General features: G+C 37.6%; 2 protein-coding genes across 6 annotated transcripts in view; both read right to left on the bottom strand.

The window, feature by feature from the left end:
• Positions 1-12,953: 12,953 nt before the first annotated feature.
• LOC128860255 (lysyl oxidase homolog 2A) lies at positions 12,954-14,266 on the bottom strand. Its single transcript, XM_054097653.1, has 3 exons — positions 14,158-14,266; positions 13,325-14,089; positions 12,954-13,253 (listed from the first exon to the last, which is right to left on the bottom strand). Exons 1-3 carry the CDS (start codon positions 14,237-14,239, stop codon positions 13,015-13,017), a joined length of 1,086 nt encoding a protein of 361 aa, XP_053953628.1. The 5' UTR covers positions 14,240-14,266; the 3' UTR covers positions 12,954-13,014.
• A 6,222-nt stretch (positions 14,267-20,488) lies between these two features.
• Positions 20,489-20,910, bottom strand: part of LOC128855711 (methylthioribose-1-phosphate isomerase) — a 47,394-nt gene continuing 46,972 nt past the window's right edge. For all 5 annotated transcript variants that reach the window (XM_054090847.1, XM_054090850.1, XM_054090848.1 and 2 more), the window contains exon 7: positions 20,489-20,868. In XM_054090847.1, coding sequence (XP_053946822.1) covers positions 20,741-20,868 — 128 coding nt within the window. In that variant the 3' untranslated portion in view covers positions 20,489-20,740. The remainder of the gene's footprint in view (positions 20,869-20,910) is intronic.

Here is a 20,910-nt window from a genome sequence, read left to right as displayed (position 1 = left end):
ATAATATGAAATTTTATCAACTTAATAATCATTACATTAAATATTCATTACGACGAGCAGCATTACTCGAAGCGTTTGTATTGATACATTAAAAGTACTTTAAATAACACAGGAAATAAGAGTCAAATTCATAAAGTTATACATGTGCATGCATGCATACATACACACACAGTTGAATTAACAGAAAACAATAGCGCAGGTATTCTTGCATACAAAACATACATACATATATACGACATGCATATGTAATTAGTACGCGAATCATATGTAAAAACTGCACACGCGCAAAAGTGAATCATTTTTCTTTTTTTTTTTATATAATTTCTTCATACCAACATCAGTTCATAAAGTTTACAAGATACTAATGCAAAAGTAAGAAGCTCGTATGTACCAAGCAAAAGGAGGTGAAATTTGAAGTCAATCAATTTTAATATCAAAAGCTGCTGAAGTGCCCTCGTTTCATTTGATCTGCAGTGACCTCCTATGACAGAATATTACTGTTCATTAGACAAGGCTAGTTTACAGGAGCGACAGCCCTTGGTCGGAAAAACCCGAGACTTTCCGGTAACGTAGAACCGGCTGCCATGGGAATGATGACAGGATATTACTTACCATTGGTAGTCTGTAAAGTCTGTAAAAATTTCCAAATACTTCTTGGTAGCAAATAAGGGTGGTTAAGTTTCAAGGGCCGGTGTTGATTTTAAATAAAATACAATTTTTTATGAAATTATTGTCATTTCTCTTTATTATGATAATATTGGTATGGCTCAATTACGTATGGAACAAAATATCGGCCAAATGGCCGCCGCGGCCTCGGCGGCACCCCACCATCCGTTAATGTGCCGAATTATCTCATCCTTTAGCTCTTGAATTGTTGCTGGCTTATCGACGTACACCTTTTCTTTCAAATAACCCCAAAGAAAGAAGTCCAACGGTGTGTAATCACATGATCTTGGCGGCCAATTGACATCGCCGCGGCGTGAAATTATTCGGCCATCAAATTTTTCGCGCAAAAGAGTCATTGTTTTGTTAGCTGTGTGACAAGTGGCACCGTCCTGTGGAAACCACATATCGTCCACATCTATATCTTCCAATTCGGGCCATAAAAAGTTCGTTATCATCTCACGATAGCGAACACTATTCACAGTAACTGCCTGACCGGCCTCATTTTGGGAAAAATATGGCCCAATGATGCCGCCGGCCCATAAACTGCACCAAACAGTCACTCTTTGTGGGTGCATTGGGTTTTCGGCAATCACACTTGGATTATCATTCGCCCAAATGCGGGAATTCTGCTTATTGACGAATCCACTGAGGTGAAAATGTGCCTCATCACTGAAATCACGAAGTGCGCGATATGCATTTTGATTTTAACGCCCGTTTTCATAATAAGCCTGAATAAACTTTAACGCGTTGGTCGATTGTGTATCTTTCCATGGTTCACATTGAGTTAGTCTGAAAATGAAAAATGCCGAAAAAAACTTGACGTCTAGGTGTGGTTCACATTCAACATCGGCGCTTGAAATTTAGCCATCCTTTATTTAATGTTGAAGGCATGCAAAATGCGGTCATGTCATTTAAGTTAGGATAGTCTACGGTAGATTTCGCTGAAAATAGTGGCACCCCACTTAGGCCGAAGTTTGCATAAAAAAAATTTTAAATATATGAGAATATGAAAGTTAATATCTCTGGTCAAACAACGATTTCCTTCTATAAAAACATGTTTTGACATTAGATTATATTTGATTTGTGGGGGTTGGACAAGTCCAAGCACTCAGTCAGGAAACTATTGTATTACACCCGGATAGATTTCAGTAGAAAGAATAGGGAGATAGGAAATATAAAACGTGGGTGGTAAGACGGAAAAAAATAGTTTGAGGTCCATCTCTTCCACAAATCTCTTGGATTGATTGATGAATCTTAAGAGATTCGGAAGAGGAAGAGTATGAACTTTATCCATACTCAGTATTCTTTCAGTGCAACTTGACTGTCACTACAAATGTCTTGATATGCGATATCCAAAATTAAACCGAATAGTTTGATAATTTTGTTTTTTTTTTTTTTTTTTAATCATCTCCTTCAACCTCTATACAAATTGCCACTTAACACTTCGATTTTTCATTAATGAAAATATTTTTACGGCACAGGCCTTAATAAATATTTGGCACTCATTAAAATGATTTAAAAAAAAATCGATTGAAACATATATTTATAATTGGCGAGCTGGTACATATGAGCGTCTCTTTTCATTGTTTTGTAAAATTTCAGAATTTTTTATAAAATTTTCATTTTTTTGTAAAATTTCAGATATCTTTTTATTAATTTTCATTGTTTTGTAAAATTTCAGAAATTTTTTCTTATTAAATTTTCATTTTGTTGTAAAATTTCAGAATTTTTTTCTTATTATATTTTCATTATTTTGTAAAATTTCAGATTTTTTTTCTTATTAAATTTTCATTGTTTTGTAAAATTGCAGATTTTTTTTTTCTTATTAAATTTTCATTGTTTTGTAAAATTTCATAATTTTTTTTATTATTGTAATAAATTTTCATTGTTTTGTAAAATTTCAGATTTTTTCTTAATAAATAATACCTAAGTTTTCATTTGTAAAATTTCAGAATTTTTTCTCTTATTAAACTTTCATTGTTTTGTAAAATTTCAGATTTTTTTTTATTATTAAATTTTCATTGTTTTGTAAAATATCAGATTTTTTTTCTTATTAAATTTTCATTGTTTTGTAAAATTTCAGATTTGTTTTTCTTATTAAATTTTCATTGTTCACTTCATTGTTGGGCTGAAAAGAAAGAACTCGTTGATATTTTTACTCATTTCCATAGGCTTTTTCATTGCTATTGTTGCTATATTTCGATTTGTTGTTGCATATTTGTACATAGCATACATTTAAGTAATTTTAAAATTTCACGCGATGCTTATTTTATTGTTTAAATAAATATTTTACTTTACTTTAATTGTGCATTTATGTATAGGCCAACGAACGTATACAGATACGAGTACTATAGAGAAACATACATATATATATATATATTAAGTATGTGTAAGTGTGCGTATAAGTACATAAGTAGGTATGTTTAACTTTTCATATAATTTTATTTTATTTTTAAACGAGTATTTTATAATTTAATTAATTAATGAATTAATTAACTAATGAATGGCAATAAAAGTGATTTTTGCATATTTTTATATGAGTTGGTGAAATCGTTGTTTTTATTTTTCACTTTTTTTTTTAAATATATTTGTGGATTGGTGCAACAAAAACTTTTCAGTATTTCTGTTTTTTTTTTTTTTTTTTGTACTTTTATGAATGATTGAATGTCGAGGATATTGGCAACTAAATATTAACATAATGTTGTTGTGCGAGTAGGACGTGTTTTTGTTGCCATCCCGAGTTTTTCACTTTTGTCTGATTACTTTTGCTTTTAAAATTGCCATTGCTGCATATATACATACGTGTGCGTGTGAAATAACTATCTTTTCCTGAGTACCAAAAACTGAGATTATTTTCCATGATGTCAACAACACGCAAAAATACACAGTGCAAAGCTTCATCATAACCTCCAAAATCACCACAAAACGCTACATCGGTCGTAATAAATCTCGAAGAGCAGAGAATGTCCATCATTGACAAGCTAACAATCGTAATAAAGAGCTCTGAGCAAATAGTTATGCAAAAAATCGTGAGTTAACTGGGAAATACTCAAATTTAAAATTATCCATAATCGTTATTGAGAAGAGAGTGACTGAGGTTGAGAACTCTTGCGAATTTGAATTCTTGAAGAATTTGTTGCTGTTCGCGCCCAGCTCACTGAATTACAAAGCAGCGCAGTGAGGAAGAAGAGTAGGCGAAAACACTGGGCAACCAAACACAAGAAATTATACGCACACACACACACACTTTCTATTCACGGCGTCTTCCGCATAAGAATGCAAAAACCCGCATTTAGAGGCTTTATACATACATATCATTTGTGGTTTCACAATTTAAGACGCGGCACTTCGTTTTCATTAGTTTGATTTGTTTTAATCTAACAAATCACAATATTACGAAACCATTCTCTGAATTTTCACAAACATGTTATTTCTCCTACTTTTGTTTGTTTTGTATTGCGAAGGGAGCTGAAGTCAGACTTGTCACTGTTCTTTAATGGCGCTCAATACTCAATTCGCCTTGGTAATAAACGGTATCCCTGAAGAGAGAGAGATGAAAATTTGGCTGACATCTTCGCTAAGCTGTGCAGTGCAGCACGTTTCGAAACACCGTCACTGCGGTGGGCGATCAGACTGAAGTGCCAAAGGCAAAATGCGAAATACCAGCAGCCACACACCAATCGTCGTTAAACTGTTCTCTTCATAATAACCGCACACGGCTCTTTAAATCAATTGCTGTATTGTGCCAGTCCCGCAAAAGCTCTCTCAAACTCTCTGACGTTGATCAGTTCGGAAAAAATGCTATTCTCATTGTCAATGATCATAACTTTTCCTACTACCAATTAAATTGAACGCGCACAAAATTAATTTTATGAACGAAGAACAGTTCGTTAAAAGCGTAAAACTTGAGTTTTTCTAAGACGAGTTGTACGTTCACGGATGTGACGGTCGATTTTGAATGTACTGCCAACAGAAAGTGGTTAACATGTCGTTGTAGCGCTCTTCGTTGAACACAAGATTATCCGGTGTAGCGTACACTCAGGCCCATAGCCCGCTGTGATGCTGCATGGTGTACTTGTCTCGATCTCTACTTAAAGCATTATGGCAAATTAATAAAAGTCTTTGGAAGATCTCTGATTTCCACTGTACTGAGGAGGTCTTTCAGTTCGTTAAAGAATTGCCTACCTAGAATGCTGATTCTTCGTCTACTTAGAGTAGCAGTGGTCTGTTGCTGGTACAAGGTGGCGCAATAGTAACCTTGCGATGTTTTTTGGCTGTAATTTAAAAAAAAATGAAAAACTTTGGTTCTTCTTGTCGATTATTTTTATTTGGTCTTTTAGTTTTTTTTACATCAAGTCGAGAATATGATGTCATTTAAATGGGCGCCGCCACAGTTGATTGCCATTTGAACCCTTTTAATGGCATTTTCCATCACTTTGGCCAAAACTTCCGGCGATAGGTCCTCACATTCTTGACGGATATTGTCTTTAAGAGCTGCAAGAGTCTGAGGCTTGTTGACATAAACCCGTGACTTCAAAAAGCCCCACAAAAAGACGCGGATTTTCAGTGCCCCAGAAGCGTAAATTTTGCTTATTTACATACCCGCTAAGATGGAAATGGGCCTCATCACTCATGATTATTTTTGATGAAAAATCATCTTCCTCTTGGTGGTGATTAAGGATGGCTTGAGCGTATGTTAGACGCGATTGACGGTCAGCAGCTAACAGCTGATGCACCGCCTGGACTTTGTACGGAAACATCTTCAAATCTTGTACCAAAATTCGCTGTAAGGACCGTCGACTGATACCCATTTGCGTGGCACGTCGTCTGGTCGATGTCGAAGGCGCTTCCATGACATCCTTGGCTACAGCAGCAATATTCTATGCAGAACGGCTACCCCGGGATCTGCCACGCCTGGCAGCATCTCGTGTTGTGCCAGTCTCTTCGAGGCGAGCGGCTAAACGTCGCAGTGTCTCACCCGTAGGCGTTGGACGGCGAGGAAATCTGCAACGAAATTCACGTTGTGCCAAAGTCACCGACCGATTATTGGTCAAATAAATAGTCACCAATATTCCGCGTTCTGGAGCAGTGTAGCGTAACATTGTTTATTAACGTGTATTTCGCATGTGTACTACACAAATGTAAAAACAGAACTGACATTAGGGGCCAATCGCAAAATTTATAGCATTTTCTGATAGGAAAATTAATTTATCATATTAATTTTTATCATTCAAAGAAAACGACTAATTTCATTATACAAATTACATTTTTCTAGTATATATGTAGCATTGCAGTATTCCTGTTTGATATGTTGCTGAACTCTCTCTTCAACATATTCCTAGCAGTAGTGCATACATGTTTTATATCAACTTTTAGCAACATTATAGTACAGTAGGTTCTGTTTTTATGCGGCTTTTTTTTATGCGGTTTTGAAATAGTGCGGTTTTTTTTTTTTAAATTACAAAATGCATGTCGATCTATCGGGAATTGTACATATAAACAAGATTTTAAACCAGCTAAGCAAAAACTCATCACAGATTACATCAGAAATGCTAACCCTACAAGTATGGAACCGCCTGCATAACTATCTAGATCAGACGTGTACATTTCCTAAAGTGACGAAAGTGATTTTACGCCAAATCCTAAACGAACGCGCAACATGTGGGTATTGTCTGATTCTATTTTTGACTTAAATTTATTTTTCGATTCTGACGTTTCTTAAATAAAGATATAATTTTCAAAAATACAATATTTTGTTTATGCGATTTTATTTAATTATTTCAGATTCATGCGGTCTATGGAACGTATCTATAGTTATAATATGGGACTAGTGCCCTTTTTTATGCGATTTTATTACATTATTTCAGATTTATGCGGTTTTAGCATTTGAAACGTATCTATAGTTTTACTATAGAACTAGTAGCTTTTTTTATGCTGTTTTTTTTATGCTGTTTCTTGCGGAACGTATCTACCGCATAAAAACAGAACCTACTGTATTGCTGTTTTGTATGTTGGTGAGAACAAATCTCTCTTCAACATGCTTCTGGCAGCAGTACATGTTTCATGTCGCTGGTGACATTGCTGTGTTGCTATGTTGTTTGCTGCTGACAAGAAATCTCGCTTCAACATGTTGATGGCAGCGATACTCACTCGTACATGTACTCGTATTCTGCATTAGCCGAAGGTAGCAATTCAAAGTAAGATGGATGCTATTAATTAAAAAGTTGCGCATATGATGTAAATTTATTATTTTTGATTTTATTATTATTATTTATTTTAAATATCTACAAATTTTAGCGAAAATTTCGAACAGCTTCTCAGTATATCTTTTTTCAATAAAAAATAAAGCAGACATTTTTGTACAAATGCGCATCCATATAACTATAAAATTAAACAACAACAAATAAGCATTTAATTTTATATATCAGTTAAAAACGTGTTGCTGAAAATAGTAAAACAAATTTAGAATAAGACCAAAAAACAAAAAATCAAATAATTCCATACATACATACATACATACATACATACTTATCTGCCACCATTGACAGTATCAATAAATATTCGAACTTGCTTCAATACATAAACATTTAGTGGCTAAAAATAAGCTCATGGAAGAACATACATGCATACATATGTACGTACAAGTACATTTTAATAAAAAAAGACACAAAAATAATGGCATAGAAATGTTCGCGCAGAACTTAAGTACATTTGGTAAATATAAATGCATAGAAATAGACACACAAAAAAACAAAAACAAAATAAATAAAAGCAAGAAAAAACGTCATAAAGCGGTCTTGAAAAATACAGACATACAAACTAAATACTTACATACTAACGTAAATATATTGAATCAATATAGAGAAAAAGAAAAAAAAACAATAAAATAATATAAAAATCCATGCATCAGAAATAAGAGCAGACATACACACATAAATATTTTAAGATAATAAAAAGCTGAGTAGCTTAAAAAACTATCAGTAATATAAAGTAAAAATAAAAAAAAATACAAAAAAAGAAAGTTGCAAATTTATTATGGCAAGCAAGATTGTAAGGCGTGCGAAGAATTTAGTATGAAATAAATAATGAAAAATTAAAGAAATATGCGATTAATATACATACATACATATTGGATGTTTTATTTATTTTTCATTCATTCACTAAAAGCTGCATTTTAATCTGCATTCATAGAATCGAAAAGCCCATTGCTTCTATCTGAACTTAACCTTCAGGTTCCTCAGGTTGAGTTTCAAGGCACTTTAGGCAGTCTTTTTTTTTTTTAAACCATGCAAGCCAAATTGTAAGTTGTGTGTGGGAAAAAAATCTCATTCCTCAACCCCAAAACCTTATCTTTTCCATCCTTACTCCCACACAATATTCAACGCATTATTTACATTGGGGCTGCTAAAACAAGCAAAAAACAAACAGTTACACATTGCATCAGTGGCGCCAGCAAGAGGAAGCGGGCAATCGGGTGGTAATAGCGCAGACACTCCAAATTTATCGAAGTCCTCAACCATCTGTGCGATCCTTCTGCCAGAAAAATGTGACACACAGATGGCGCTCCAAACAGTAAAAAGGCGTTGTTCCTATGCAACGACAGCTGGGCATTCCCACTACTTGGGACTGGTAGCGGCAGGCTAATCACCTACACTGTAACAAATCAAAAATAGATTAACGAAACCAACGCAAGACTGAATCTTGTCGAGGTCCTATATTCCCGAGTGGAGTGAACAAGAAAAAAAGGTGGACAACACTTCGATGCTTACGCCGATTTTAACTCTTATTCCAGTACTGTTGATATATCAGACTCACTTTTCGACACTAAGAAATCCATGCCATCCTCCCTCGATTGATAAAGCCTTTCGGTGGCTCAATAGTTTAAAATCTCAACCCTTAACAAACTCTTATCTTTCATGGTTCAGCGCCAAAACAGAAAGCATCCCCACGTCAAGCGGTTTACGGCACTTATGCCGGTTAAATGGGGGCGAACAATAACTGAAAAGTTAGTGCTTTGATACTGCGCAGAGTTCAATAAACTCATCCACAAGTTGAAATAAGAAATTGCTAGAAATATTCTACATATATCCCCTACAGACAAAAATGGTGTAGAACGTAAACCTTTGCAGGCGATTAAAATTGTTCAGTAGCAGAAAGGAATGCTAGCCACGATGACTGCTGAGATATCAACCACACTTTAAAGGAACAAATTTTGCGCATTTATCAGCATCTATACTAGGGTGAAAGTTGGAGAGTTCATTTAGTAGATGACATAACTTCAATATACAAATCACGACGGATTCATCTTCCTCTGCCAAAAAATGGCCACTACTACAGTCGAATCTAACTACTAAAGCGACACGAATGGATATGGGACCAAATAATATCACACCAGTGTACTACTGATTTTTTTTTTTGTTGCAACGGTGTTGTGCATTTTCTCCATAGTACCGAATGCTCGAGATATTGGGTACCTTTTTTAAATAAAAAACTTGTCAACAGGATATTTGAGGCGCTTCATAGTTGCACTTTATTTTACCAAAATTCACGCTTGAAATTTTTCTAAAAATTCTGATTAAAAGGTTTGAAATTTTTGTAATATTTTAAAAAAATTTAATAAGTGTGGAATTTTCCAATAAAAACTTTGAAATTTTGATTAAAAATTTATTGATTTTTTTTTTTGAATTAGCACAATATTTAAAACCTCGATTTACAGTAGGTTCTGTTTTTATGCGGTAGATACGTTCCGCAAGAAACAGCATAAAAAAAAACAGCATAAAAAAAAACAGCATAAAAAAAGCTACTAGTTCTATAGTAAAACTATAGATACGTTTCAAATGCTAAAACCGCATAAATCTGAAATAATTAAATAAAATCGCATAAACAAAAAATTGTATTTTTGAAAATTATATCTTTATTTAAGAAACGTCAGAATCAAAAAATAAATTTATATTACATCGTCAGAAATAGAATCAGACAATACCCACATGTTGCGCGTTCGTTTAGGATTTGGCGTAAAATCACTTTCGTCACTTTAGGAAATGTACACGTCTGATCTAGATAGTTATGCAGGCGGTTCCATACTTGTAGGGTTAGCATTTCTGATGTAATCTGTGATGAGTTTTTGCTTAGCTGGTTTAGAATCTCGTTTATATGTACAATTCCCGATAGGTCGACATGCATTTTGTAATTAAAAAAAAACCCGCACTATTTCAAAACCGCATAAAAAAAAGCCGCATAAAAACAGAACCTACTGTATATGGTTTTCTAGAAAAATTAGCCATATACTCATGAGAGGACTACAAAACTCCATACTCGAAAATTTTCTAAAAAATCTGTTTGAAAAGTTTGAAATTTTTATGAAATTAAAAAAAAAAATTGTACAAATGTTTGAAATTTTTCAATAATTTTGTTTAAAATCTTTAATTTTTTTATTATAAAATTATTGAATTTTTTTCACAAATTTGAAACTTAGTAGGTTCAGTATTTCTGGATTTTGTAGGAAAATGGGTCATATTTAAAAAACAAAAATTATTAAAATTACAATAAGTAGAAGCAAGAACTGTTTGGTGCGGTTTATGAGCCGGCGGCATCATTGGGCCGTATTTTTTCCAAAATGAGCCCGGTCAGGCAGTTACTGTGAATAGTGTTCGCTATCGTGAGATGATAACGAACTTTTTATGGCCCGAATTGAAAGATATGGATGTGGACGATATGTGGTTTCAACAGGACGGTGCCACTAGTCACACAGCCAACGAAACAATGGCTCTTTGGCGCGAAAAATTTGATGGCCGAATAATCTCACGTCGCGGCGATGCCAATTGGCCGACAAGATCATGTGATTTGACACCGTTGGACTTCTTTCTTTGAGGTTATTTCAAAGAAAAGATGTACGTCGATAAGACAGCAACAATTCAAGAGCTAAAGGATGAGATAATTCGGCACATTAACCTCAATTATGCCTCAGCATCATCGAAGATTTGGACCATCGGATGGTGGTGTGCCGCCGTGGCCCCGGCGGCCATTTAGCCGATAGTTTGTTTCATACGTAATTGAGCTATTCCAATATTATCATAATAAAGAGAAATGACAATACTTTCTTTAAAAAATTGTTTTTTATTCAAAATCAACACCGGCCCTTGAAACTTAACCAACCTTTAGTATTGGCGCGTACATTCTACATTAGGTGTTAGGCCGAGCTGCTCCTCCAATTTGCGATGCCTGCCTTTATGTGGTCCTAGAAATGGAAACACCCACTATTTTTCGTTTTTGGAGCAGCTTTTTCTCATAGAAAGCTTGGCGAGATATTATCGCTAACGAAAAATTCACTGTTTCTATCATTTAAAATGGGTTCAACCAAATGGTAGTCACACCCAAACCCACTCAGCTGCGACGGATGCCAAGTGGATATTAGTAAACTTAGATACTGACGAGTTAGCGGTTGAGACAGGCATTACGAGGGCGTTTTGAAAAGTCCGCGCAAAGTCAGAGATATGGCACCACATCCATACCTGTCAACGTTTTTTGAATTATTACCTGCCTGGATAAAGAAGGTTCAGGCTCCTCACCAAGAATTCGTTCGCTTACTACCTGCATCAGTTCCCCGCTTAAAAGAGGTTCTCAGTCTTACCAAGTTATTGGTCGTAATGAAACAATTTAGGCCGTAAATCGAAAAAGTGGCATAATTGAAAAAGGCCGTTATACCGAAATGCCGTCTAAAGAGCGAAATGCCGTATAACCACGATGAGCACGAGTAGACCTATACCTCACTATACAGGTACAGCGAGGTAAGGGTATACTGTTGCGCATCGTGGTTATGTTTAGTTAGTAACATCTCTTGGAAGAACACACACCAAGTCGCAGCCAGAGCGGTTTATTTCTTTGTGTTTGGCATTCGTTTGAGAAAGTCGAGGGATTTTCCTTTTCCATCACAGCAGCACACGCCTCAGCAGTTGTGGTCGCAAAATCAGTGGAAATCGGATTCCAACTCGTTTCACACCCCCGTGTTCTCCAGGCTAGGCTCCCTCGGAGCGCTCGGACTACTATTTGCTTCCCAATGTGAAGAAAGGCTGGTGGGAAAAATATTTTATTCGATCGAGGCGGTGATTGCAGGCTCGAATGGCTCAGACTTGGGAAAATCCTTTTAATCGAAAGGGATCAACAAACAGCATTAGACGAAGTGTAAAAGCCTGAAAGAAGACTATGTCGAAAATTAAAAAAGGTTTACCCCAAACAATTAAGTAGTTTTCACTTTTGCACGGACTTTCAAAAGACTTGACTTCTTTTGTACAAATGATGTAGAAAAAATCAAAACTCTACCCTAGCATTTTCGGGCAGTTAACACCGTATTTCTCCGAACTTCGAACAGATCTCTTCCGGATCTAGAGTTTAAGTGTAGTGCCAAGGCAATCTTTCCACGTGGGCAGGATTGGATCGAGGGGAAAGTCTGCACCTCTGTCTTTGCTGACGGTTCCAAGATGGAATCGAGAGTCGGAGCAGGGGTTTTCTCTAAATCAGCCAAGTTATCTATCTCTTTTAAACTGCCGAACACTGCTGGTATTTTTCAAGCAGAAGTCTTTGCGATCCCGCAGACATACAAAATGCTTAGGGAACGCGGGAGCGGAAAAAGATATTAACATTTTCTCCAATAGTCAAGCCGCGATTAAGGCTCTGACGACGCCATGGTGCAGAACGAAATTAGTAAACTCCTGTAAAGAGAAGATCAAATCTCTTCATGTGCTATTTCGAAAACCCTTTGGCTCCAATACGATATACGAAGTACTCAGAATGTCCTTTGGACTCCTCGCCATTCAATTTCCAAACTCGTAGCTGTGGTTACCGGTCACTATATGGTCGGCACATACGCGGAAAAGCTAGGATTAGCATTTAACACACATTGCAGAAGCTGTGCGGACCTTTCAGAGAAGGCGACTGTTGGGCACTTTCTCTGTAAATGTCCGAGTTGGGCAGCTAGAGGACTAAGGACACTGGGAGCTCCTTTCTTCGACAGCCTGGGGCAGTGCGCCAACCTAAATCCAATCAATCTCCTCCATTATATCAACAGATCTGGCTGGCTGTAGATGTCTGTCTGTTGGAGGTCTCATAATAGTATCAAAACAGCGCTTTAGTGCTACTTGAAGAGTGCCAGACCGGCAGTTCAACCATTTCACCTACCTACCCTGTGCTGTGCCAAATTAGCTGGCTCCACATATATTCCATGGCCAAGTGGCCATGACTAAGTTATTTTGACTTTCGCCTGAGTTTATTGAAATAAAATAAAGCAGCGCTCTAATCGATTTTATTGAATTCATCTCGAATGTATGTCGCAAATTAACTACTTATAAGACATCAAACATTAAACCACAATGGAGTGCGACGACAATTCGTAATCTTTGTCGAACTTACTTTGCCCGTATAATGTAAAATGCATTCAGCGCCATTATTCTCAAAGGATCGTTCGCCAATTTTATACTCTGGATTAATGGCAACCCGAAGAATATATAATTGATTCGTGGGTAAGTTCGTCACATCGACCCATTGGCAATCCAAATTGGCCGTATACAAGTCGGCGCAACCAATCGAAATGCCTATAAAATCAAGAAAACTTAAAAAGATTAAAAAGCAAACTACAAAGAAATAGCAGCCTCTTCTCATTTGCCTTGTGTTTCGTTGCCGCAGGTATATTTCGGCCTAACGCCCGGCACACAACTCGTATCCATCAAACAGAAAGAGGCCTTATGCCCTTGCGCCACCTTCCTGTAACGCAAATCGTATACGTCAAAGGTGGCGAACACATTCATGCTGTGATAGTGTTGATGGCACTGATGCCACTCCCAGTCCCTGTAGTTCGCGTAAGGACTAAAATCTGCATTGCCCACATTTTCCGCTTTGGTGGTGAAACGCATCAAATTACGCACCGCGTTCGGCTGTGTTCGTCGTATGACATACGCATCGGCAGACACACAATTCTCCTCCATCGCACACGTGAGTCGGGTCATTGGCGCCAGATCGAGACGCGCCGAAGTCTCTATATCGCGTAAGCCCAAAGTCAAATCGGCAATCTGTGGCACACAACGCACCACCGCCACATTGCGATTTGCTGCCGTGCATGTTCTGGGGTAGGTGGCCTCACGTAAACATTCCTTCAGGCGTGTCTCATTACCACGGCACAGCGTGCCGATTATGGCCCACGGGTAGGTGCGGCTATCACCGAAAGTGGTAGTTTGATTAACCATGGCAGCATAGCCGAGTCCCAGTTGCCTGCAAACAACGTTGCCCTCACGAAAACTCCATTCCGAACTACAGATTGTGCCCCATCTTGCGCCGCGATCGAAGCTCACTTCCACACGTCCTTCGCGCGGATTTCTAATTGGATTATTGGAGCTAAGTCGTACCAGCATATTTTGAGATTTCCCACCGAGCCCTTGAAGGAGTTTGTAAGTAATCTATTTAACAGAAATTTAGTATGATTGATTTTTACTAAGTAGCTACCTTGGGAAACAGCAGTGCAGTGCAGAAGGAGCACAAATGCGACTGTTGCTATGAAATGTGAACAAAAATTAAAATTCGCCATTGTTTATTTGTATGGAGAAAAGTGAACTCAACCACTGACGAAAACAAACTGCTGCGGAAGTTGAATGACATCAGCCTTAAAGGTGTTTCGAAAGCTGATATTTAATTCTTTGTTCAAATTTATGTGGGTCATTCTGAAAAGCATTTATTGACAGTGGAAATGTATGTATGACCGAAATTGAAAAAAACACGTTTACAATAAGGCTTGAGTTAATTAGTTAATATGTGTGATATACATATACATTTTCCGTGGTTCCTAAGAGGAATAAAAACCCCTCAAGGGCCATGTGTGATAGCTTCAAAAAATTTACTAAGCAAATCAAGTGCGGGTTTCTCGGTAGGAATCGGAGTTTTTGAAACATTCGGATAATTTGTTTTAGTAATTCACTTCTCATCCTAGAAATATGGGCCTCGCGTCAACTCAGCGAGTTTATACACAGTTAGAATTTTCGAAAAATCGATTTTTTTTAATTTTATTTCTCAATGTACATAAATTTAAGAATACACACAGACAATTTTATTTCGTTCCGATGAATATTTTCGAAGTTACACGCAAATTTGAAAAGGCGTTTCAGACTTAGACTCAGAGCTTTTCAAACTAAGTATAGGGTTATTTTCAATAGGTGCGCTTCAACTTTTTCCCGATAGGGAGGGCGAACGACGCAATATTTTTTATTTTTCGCTTGTCATTTGTAAACTTCATTAGTATACATTTCATCATGGAACGCTACACACTTGAGCAGTGATTGCAAATCGTGCAAATTTTTTATGAAAATAATCGTTCTGTTGCTGCTACTTTAAGAGCATTACGGCCATTTTACGGTCCATTTAACAAGCCGTCCCGTTCTGGGGTTATGTGAAGTCATTGGTCTACAGTAACAAGCCGGCGATGATTTGTGAGGTCAATATTAAATGCGAAATTGCTGGAATTTCGGCCGATTTATGCAAAAGAGTGGTCGAAAATTGGGTTCAACGATTGGACTTCGTAAAACGTGCACGCGGTGGTCATGCAAAAGAAATCGAATTTCATACTTAAATGTATATGTTCAAACTCGATAATAAAAGAAAAAATTAGTTAAAAAAGTCAAACCGTTTGTGTTTTATTCAAAAAAGTTCAAAAGTTGAAGCGCTCTTACTGAAAAACCCTATATAAACGCGTTTTTTTTCTCAAAATGGAGTTTTTAAAGTCGGTGATTAACATTTTTACAAATTTTAACACGAGCTTCTTAAATATATTTTTTAGTAACTAGTCGAAGATTTTTCCTCACCGATAAATATTTTTTTTTTATAAACAATTTAAGGCCGAAATTTCGGTCATAAATCCATCGTTGTACGTGGCGGGTCCCAAACCCAGCGCACAACCAGATATCCTGGGTTGCTTCGTCTTCTCACATTAGCTCGCTTTCAAATTTATATTCGGAAGCTAACCAGAGGATACCTAGGCGAAGCACGGAAGTTGTGAGCTGCTTGGATCATACGCAGAAGAATCGTCCTGGCTACACCCAAGTGAATGGCGATCAGCGACTCTTCCACTTGCGGGGACTTCTATATATGGTACCATCCTACCACGGCCAAAGTCGCGTAAACGGTTATCACGCCAATCAAGAAGAAGAAGTACATTAACACAGCCACATAGGATAACGCTAGCTGAGTTAAATGACTTCATAACTTAGATTTGCCAAAAAACAAAGCAGAACTTCTATGCTCTAGATTGCCACAATGAAAACTTAAAAAAAAATTATGTAAATATAACGTTTTTTCTCACTAGACAAAGGAGTTGACACAATATTCTGAAATGGTTAAAAGTTTAGTTTTCTGCAAAGATATCAGTGGTTTAATGGGAGCCCTTAACATTTCATATAAACAGAACGAATGGCAATTTTTCTTCCAATATTTCAATCTCTTTTAAACTGCCGAAAACTAATACAGGGTTGCCCATATTCGACGGACCCGACGGATTTCGATGACTCTTTGGGCCCATTCCAATCGACAAGGCTTATCCGCAGGCAACAATCTTTGCGTCAATTGAATCTTATGTGGGAATAAATGCGAATAATTCTTTGTAAAGTGGTCCGAGCAATGCCCAACTCTGAGAACGGCGATTTTATGATGTCTTTGGCGATGTCTCAACACTGGCCCGTACAGAGCAATATTCTCATCCGATCACCTTTGTCGGTTTTGATTTGGCCTCTTTGGATTAGAAAGAGCATCACCAGTCGAAAACCTTTCGTACAAACGTTTAATGGTGTTCTTAGAAGGCGCACTTTTCACATTATTTAATTTTTTATACACACGTTGAGTTTTCACAATTGGCTTCTTTTGTTGAATGTAAATTTCCAAAATTTGGGAGCGCTCGCGTGGTGTGTACTGTTCCATGGTAAAAATCTGCTTGGACTGACGCTTCCAACGCAGTATGTCATTAAACGATCTGACGTCTCTGTCAAAAGATGCAGGGTTGCCTGTAGTTGTTTTTCAAGAAGAGGCCTTCGCGATCCTGCAGGCATGCAAAATGCCTTTGGATCGCTATTGGGAGAGAGATTTAAATATAGTCAAGCTGCGAACAAGGCCCTGTCTTCGCCATATTTCTGGTTTCTCTCTCTCTTTCTCTTCTGGTTGACTCCTGTAAGGAGAAGATCAAACATCTCGAACGGGCGGGAAATATTTCTGTTATCTGGGTTCCAGGGATGTTCCTATGTCCTAGAACACAGAGGGAAACGAAATTGCCAATGAGCTTGCCAGGAAAGGGTCGACAGAACCGGTTTCAGTTGTATCTCAGACATCGGTCTCCCCTTGACCGTTGTTAGAGGGAAACTGTACAATTTCTTTCTTAAAAAGTTGAAGGCAGATAGAGCTCTATCTTATCGCGTGCCATCTCAAAATCACTTGACCTCAACACAACAGAAGCAGGACGCTTAAAGTGCTGGGGATCCCACGGCATTCAATTTCCAAACACATAGCGAAGTTCACCGGGCACTGGGTGTTCGGAAGTCATACGGAGAACATAGAAGCTGTGGGGATCCTGTAGAGATAAAGACTGTTGAACACTTTTTTTGTCCGGGTGTGGTGGCTAGACGCTGAGGTTGCTCAGTGTGCCTTTCGGGGATAGCCTCTCTTCTCCACTACATCAACAGCACTGGATGGATGTAGATGCTTTTTCTTCCTATAAGTTTTTGAAATTTTTTACAGGTAGTGGTTTGCATTATGGCATCAAAACGGCACCCTGCGGCTACTTATAGTGTACCCGTGCTACTCGTGCCATTTAACCAACCTACCTATTAGGCACACAGTCCATATGAAAGAGTCTTATGAAATTATGAAAACCCTACTGCTGCAGATTAAATATGATGATCACCAATGGCAAATCTGCAGATATTTGAAAGTCGTACCTATTAATTGATCCAACCAAAGTGTTACTTCCAGCGTTGCATATAAAACTGGGGCTGATGAAGAATTTCGTTAAAACAATAGACAAAGATGGAGCTGCTTTTCAATACATACGCCAGAAATTTTCAAGGTAAAGTGAAGCTAATATCAAGGGAGGTGTATTCGTTGGTACTCAATTAGTAGGTAAATAAAACAAAAGTCTGGGACAATATTCGCCTTGCCGCAAAAAAAATCTTGGGAAATAAGTGGAGTGACAATTATGCTGAACTTGTCGAAAATATGTTCTCACCATATCAAGAACTGAGCAGCAACATGTCCTTAAAAATTAACTTTTTGCATTCACATTTAGCCTTTTGTCCGGACAATTGTGGGGATTTCAGCGGCGAGCACGGAGAGCGATTCCATCAGGACATCGCAAGTATGAAAAAACTAAACTTGCTCTGAAGTGGAACATTGCAATGTTAGCGGATTATTGCGCAGAAGCAAACTACAAACTAACAGAAGAACGATTTAATTTTTGTTATATTTTCTGAAATAAAACTTCTACATATTATAGGTTAGATTGAAACTGTTGTGGGACACATTCAGGCTGACACCCCATTGTAATGTCGCATAGGGAACTTGTTCTTATCTGTCCTTATGCCAATGTGCATGTTTCAAAAACTTTAGATCCCTGATTTCCAGTCCTGAGGTCTTCCAACTCATTAAAAAATTGTATACCTAAAATCGTAAATCTACGCCTGGATAGAGCAGGGCAAGAGCACAGAAGGTGCGGGATCGCCTGTTTTCTAAGAAATGGAAACTAATTTTAAAGTGTAATTGTTGTTTTTGTATGTAGTATGTGAGCATGAATAAAAGAAAAGCTAGTTTGCTTAAAAATCCTTTTTTATAATAACAAAAAAAACTTTTTTTCCTTGTTCACTCCTCTTGGGAGCATCGGGCCTCGAAAAGACTCAGTCTTTCGTTGGTTTCGTTAATCTATTTTGCTTTCTGACAGGGTAGGGGATAAACCTACCGCTAGATAATCAAAATATTAGTCTAAAAGTTTTGGCAGATGGATTTTTATGGAGAGCTTTTGCATGGCAGAAATGCATTCAGAAGTTTGATATAGCCTGCCGAGGGGTGACCACTATTAGAAAAAACTTTTTCTATCATTTGGTATTTCATGCCCACATTGGGTCTCGAACCGTACCATCACCCGATAGTAACTCATCAACACACCAAAAATAAATAGGTGTACCACAGAACTCACTTTTTCTGCTATTGACTGACACTAAAAGAATGCCCCCTTCTTTGTAGACACATTTTTTATTTTTTATTACGAAGGGTAAAAGCAATCGAAAGCCTTAGTCAGTGTGCGACTTTAAAGCCACTAAAAACACCTCTAGTCCGACGTTTCATCCTATAGGGATACCGACTTGGTAATTACGTGTGAAGACCGTCGTAAGCAATAGCCTCAATAGTCAGTTACAGTCGTCTGCTCTTCGTTTTGCTGCATTTTATCAATACGGCAGAAGTTCTTGCAGCTGCGTTCGTTTAGCATCATTCTTTCAAATCCTCTCAAAGTTCCACGATAACTCCACTTTTCTTCCGACCCAAGCATTTGTGGGACTAGATTATGGAGCGTTAGAAACACACCAATTTTATTTGCTAGGACGTCGCGTACCTTACCGAACCTGCTGCAATAAAAGTCCACATGTTTGGGCTTCTACTCTTCGTCCAAGCGTTTTGGGTATGAAGCCAATGCAGATATTTTTAGAAAGCAGCATCCGTGTCCGCTTAAAAGCTGCGTCAGGTAAAAATCAACGTCTCCGTGTTTTCGACAGATCCACTCGTTTATCCGTGGGATCAACCTATGCATCCCCCGGCCTTTTGGTGACTGGTCCCATTTTGATTGTCATTCAGCTATCGTGGTAGAATATTCCGTTTTGAGTTTTTCTGTCGGCTTGGGACCTTGCGAACAGTACAACCTCTCCTGTTCATTTGCCCGAATGTTTATAGGCATTTTGCTAGCTATGACGCAGATTGTATCGTCTTTCACCGCCCTATTCTTGTTCTACTAACCTGTAGTACTTCTTTAAAATGGCACTTGTTTTCTCCAGCCCAGAATGACGAAGCATAACAGCATTATAGAGTCCGTCTCTTTGGAAAGAATTTTGTCCTGGCGCCCTGTGGTCCTCCTATGCTCGGTGGCATACCAATAAGCACGTTGTTTACCTTTCTCGCCTTTACACTGACAGCTGTAAGATACTCCCGAACGTTAGTATTGAATTAGTGTACACGCCAAGATATTTATGGACTTCTGCGATTCTATATCATGGCCACCAACTGATATTGACAGCTTTTCTTTCTGCTTGCTCCTACTGATCAGCATCAGTTCTGCTTTTTGGGCAGCTTAGTTCCAAGCATGCATTATTCAACCACTTTCGACACATCGATGGTTTTCGAGAAAAGCAACACAACTCAAAATTAACTCAAATTCGGAGTTTTGCCGTTAAAAGCAAAAATCAACTACAGAGTTTATATATTTTTATCTGGAAAAGCGTCATAATCGAATCTTGAAGCAATTCTGAGAGATGGCGTTAGTGTCGTTTTGTCAGGTGATCGAATTGGTGTGTCAATTATCTAGAAAACTGACCCACCTCAGTATTTTGTATTTTTGAAATATGTCACTTTTCTCGAAAACCATCGACATGTTTTCGAACCCCGCGGTGCTGTCTGCGCTAACTTAACTTCCGGTATATAATTTCCATACCTGGTATTTAATTTATTTTTCAAAAACTTTACTTTTATTAACTCCACCCGCCTTCTTAAGCTCCATTCCTGCAAACTGAAACATAAATTGAAATAATTTAAATTATCCTGTTTTGTTTTTGTTTTTGTTCTTTTATTGATGTGGAGCAACAATTAGCCGGTCTTTGTGTTTGTACATCACAAATATCACACTTAAAGCTAAGAAATTCATTGACAATCGCCAAGCATTTACAAAATGGTTATAATAAGAAAGAATCAAGAATAAAAAAAATTATGTACGCATATTACGGAAGCTTAACAAGCAGGCACCTTCACTCAACAAAGGCCATATTAATTTCATTTAATTTTGTTTTTTAACATAAATTCACAGATTGTCTAAGGCGCTAATCTCATCCTTCAGCTTCTGTGGACTGAAAACGCCCTGTTCCGTTATAATGCCCGAAATAAGCGCAGCTGGGGTGACATCGAAGGCTGGATTCCAACAGTTGATGCCTGCAATGACGAGATATTTGCAATTAATTCTGAATGTTGCAT

Source organism: Anastrepha ludens, chromosome 2 (genome assembly GCF_028408465.1).
Source record: "Anastrepha ludens isolate Willacy chromosome 2, idAnaLude1.1, whole genome shotgun sequence".
Classification (NCBI taxonomy): domain Eukaryota; kingdom Metazoa; phylum Arthropoda; class Insecta; order Diptera; family Tephritidae; genus Anastrepha; species Anastrepha ludens.
This window is presented reverse-complemented; position numbering and strand designations above follow the sequence as displayed.

Bases quoted from the DNA above. Each gene is read 5' to 3' on its own strand.
- LOC128860255 (XM_054097653.1), bottom strand. From the start codon at position 14,239: ATGGCGAATTTTAATTTTTGTTCACATTTCATAGCAACAGTCGCATTT. The intron at 14,090-14,157 runs GTAGCTACTTAG...AACTCCTTCAAG, and splicing joins CTGCACTGCTGTTTCCCAAG to GGCTCGGTGGGAAATCTCAA. The intron at 13,254-13,324 runs GCAAATGAGAAG...TTGATTTTATAG, and splicing joins CTGCGGCAACGAAACACAAG to GCATTTCGATTGGTTGCGCC.